A 3,313-nucleotide genomic window follows, 5' to 3' on the forward strand; every position below is an offset into this window, starting at 1 on the left:
AAACCCCACGGCCTGGGGACACACGGAGGTGTGTCCTCCCCTGGGGAGGTCCACCCCTGGGGACACTGGGTGATGGAGGTGACAGCTCTAGCAGTTCTCCATCCACTGCTGCTGCTGCTGGCAGGGAGCATGGTGGGGATTGGAGCTTGTGCAGATGGGAATGGACACAATGTCCTGTGTCCATTGTGGGTGCTCAGAGCAGGAGGACCAGGGAGCTGGGTTGGTTCCTGTGGGGTTTCTGACGATGCATAGATCACCTTGGCCATCCTTTTCATCTCCTTTTCTTCTCCCTTCAGCTGCAGCCATGAACCTGGACCGGATTGGCGAGCACGCAGAAGCCATGTTCGGTGTGGGGTGAGTCCCTGCCCGCTCCGGTGCATAGTTAGCCTGGCCATAGGGCTCTTCCTCTCCTGTCCATGCTGCCGAGGCTGAAAGCTGCAGGTGATGAGGAAGATGAGGCTCTAAAGGCTAATGCAGCTGTCCCCATCCGCCCCGAGGGGTGACTGAGTGCACATGAGCTCCCACGTGGCTGTTAACACCAAGCGCTTTCATCCCGGCTTCAGGAAGACCAGCAGCATGTTAGAGGTGGATGACGAGGGAGGGAGGATGTTTCTGCGGGTGCTGATCCACCTGACCATGCATGACTACCCACCGCTCATCTCCGGCTCCCTGCAGCTCCTCTTCAAGCACTTCAGCCAGAGGCAGGAGGTCTTGCACACCTTCAAACAGGTAACCCTGGTGGGACGCTGCTCTGGAGCACCTCTAAGCCCTTGGATGGGTCTGAGCACCTTTCCTTGGGATGGAGGTCTGGAAGAGGAGGAGAATGGGGTTCATGCTTCCAACTGGAAACCCTTGGGAATGTCACTGCAGGTTCAGCTCCTGATCTCAGCCCAGGATGTTGAAAACTACAAGGTGATCAAGTCAGAGCTGGACAAACTCCGCACTATGGTGGAGAAATCGGAGCTCTGGGTGGACAAGAAGGGCAGCAGCAAAGGGGACAGCACAGTGGAAGGGAACAAGAAGGAGAAGAAAGAGGTGAGAGCCCTGAGCAAGACCCCGAGAACTGGAGTAGGAGAGGAGTGATGGGACAGAGCTGCAGCTCACTTCAGTCCCAACAGCTCTCGATGAGCCATGCACCCCTCTCCCTGGAAGAGGAGGGTTGGGGGGGGTCCTGTGGGTGTGGCCCCAGGATTTGGAGAGCTGCGGTGGGACCCTGATGCCATTTCTGTTCCTTTGCAGCATGCTGCTGATGAAGAGGTCATTGCTCCAGGAGAGAAAAGCAGCGAGAACTATCAGATAGTCAAGGGGGTAAGTGAGACCCAATCCTGTCCCCAAGGCTGTTCCTGGGCACACGGCCAGCGGTGTCGGCCTGGCCTGGGCTGGCACGGGTGCACCAGGCAGAGGGGATGGTGAAATCATGGGGGGGATTTCCAAGCTCTCCTGTGGTTCAGTAGAAATGAGTCCAAGCTAGGGCTTGTTCCTTCTAGCTTAGCACAAGGAGGAGCCTTGTCCGTCCCCAGGGCTCATGAGTGAGCCTGGCACTGGTGGGACTGGAAAGGAGAGGGATGGTGGTGGGCACAAGGACTCTCTCTGCATGGCATTGCAAGGGCGGTTTCTGAGGGGGGTGCCGAGATTTGTGAGCAATTCAGGGAGAACCTGGGTTTATGGAGGGCACATCTGGATTGCAAGCAAGCCCCCAGTGCTGGTGTTCATCCTGGTGGGCTCTCAGGCTCAGTTCCCCTCTGCCATGGACCTTCTCTCCCCAGATCCTGGAGCGGCTGAATAAGATGTGTGGGGTTGGAGAGCAAGTGCGCAAGAAGCAGCAACGGCTGCTGAAGAACATGGATGCCCACAAAGTGATGCTGGATCTGCTGCAGATCCCTTATGAGAAGGTGGGTGGGCAGAAGCCAATTGGTCCCAAAGTGTCCAGGGCAAACGGTGGGGGATGTGGGGACCCTCTTGCATGGCTGGGTCAGGGACAGCTGCCTGCTCCTGCTCTCCATCCCTCACCAACTCTGGTATTTCTTTTCTCTGCCCTTCCTCAGGGTGATGCCAAGATGATGGAGATCTTGAAATTCACCCACCAGTTCCTGCAGAAGTTTTGTGCTGGCAATCAGGAAAACCAGGCCCTGCTGCACAAACACCTCAACTTGTTCCTGACCCCAGGGGTAAGGAGAAGGGACAGAAGGGTGGTCACGGAGAGAGACTTCAGTCCCACCCCTGGGGCTGAGAGCAAGAGATACAAAAGCCAGGAGGAGATTTCAGGAGAGGAAGGGTCACAAGGCAGGGGGGGAGGCTGTTCCTCACAGCTCCTCAGCCTCACTCTGCTCCCCTGGTCCCACAGCTCCTGGAAGCTGAGACGATGCAGCACATCTTCCTCAACAACTACCAGCTCTGCTCGGAGATCAACGAGACGGTGCCGCAGCACTTCATCCACTGCGTGGCCACCCACGGCCGCCACGTGCAGTACCTTGACTTCCTGCACACCATCATCAAGGCTGAGGGCAAATATGTCAAGAAGTGTCAAGACATGATCATGACCGAGGTGAGCACCTCTGTCCCCAACCTGTGGGGCATGAGTGTGGGGTGTAGCAGGGCACTGCTCCCAAGAGACCTGTGGTTGGCTTCTTCCTTGAGGAAGAGCCTTACTTGGCCCTGTTGGCCTCTCCCTGGAGTAGGAAACATCTCAAGGAGCTCAATGCAAGATCCAAGAGCCAATAACCATGTTGGAGTCCCACAAGTTGTGATTTTTGATTGTGCTGCAAATCGCTGCTTTTCCCTGTAAATATGGGGCCCTTTCACCCTTCACCGGGTGCTCCTTCTCCTCGTCCCACTGCAGAGGACACCGTTTCCTCCCTTGCACCTTTTCTTATCCTCCTTCTCTGGAGTGCTGATTGCTGACCCCTCCTGACAGCTCACCAATGCTGGGGACGATGTGGTGGTTTTCTACAATGACAAAGCTTCACTGGCCACCCTTCTGGAGATGATGACAGCAGCCAGGGATGGGGTGGAGGAGAACAGCCCACTGATGTACCACATCTCACTGGTGGACCTGCTGGCTGCCTGCGCCGAGGGCAAGAATGTCTACACGGAGATCAAGTGCACATCCCTGCTGCCCTTGGAGGATGTGGTGCGGGTGGTGACACATGAGGATTGCATCACGGAGGTACGGGGTTGCCCAGCGAGGAGGGTGCTAGTGGCTTTGCTCCAATTGCCTTCTCCTGATGGTACCTGTGCCTCCCTCCTTCCCTGGCAGGTGAAGATGGCCTACGTGAACTTCGTCAACCACTGCTACGTGGACACGGAGGGGGAG

General features: G+C 56.8%; 1 protein-coding gene across 1 annotated transcript in view; it reads left to right on the plus strand.

Moving 5' to 3' along the window:
- ITPR3 (inositol 1,4,5-trisphosphate receptor type 3) overlaps window positions 1-3,313 on the plus strand; it is a 45,932-nt gene that overhangs the window by 27,236 nt on the left and 15,383 nt on the right. The window contains exons 23-31 of the mRNA XM_010177885.2: window positions 297-354; window positions 564-729; window positions 871-1,035; window positions 1,240-1,308; window positions 1,767-1,892; window positions 2,046-2,168; window positions 2,345-2,545; window positions 2,915-3,166; window positions 3,257-3,308. Of these exons, the coding sequence (XP_010176187.1) occupies window positions 297-354; window positions 564-729; window positions 871-1,035; window positions 1,240-1,308; window positions 1,767-1,892; window positions 2,046-2,168; window positions 2,345-2,545; window positions 2,915-3,166; window positions 3,257-3,308 (1,212 nt within the window). The remainder of the gene's footprint in view (window positions 1-296; window positions 355-563; window positions 730-870; window positions 1,036-1,239; window positions 1,309-1,766; window positions 1,893-2,045; window positions 2,169-2,344; window positions 2,546-2,914; window positions 3,167-3,256; window positions 3,309-3,313) is intronic.

The sequence above is a fragment of the Antrostomus carolinensis genome, unplaced genomic scaffold, assembly GCF_000700745.2.
Source record: "Antrostomus carolinensis isolate BGI_N321 unplaced genomic scaffold, ASM70074v2 scaffold19291, whole genome shotgun sequence".
NCBI classification, from domain to species: Eukaryota; Metazoa; Chordata; class Aves; order Caprimulgiformes; family Caprimulgidae; genus Antrostomus; species Antrostomus carolinensis.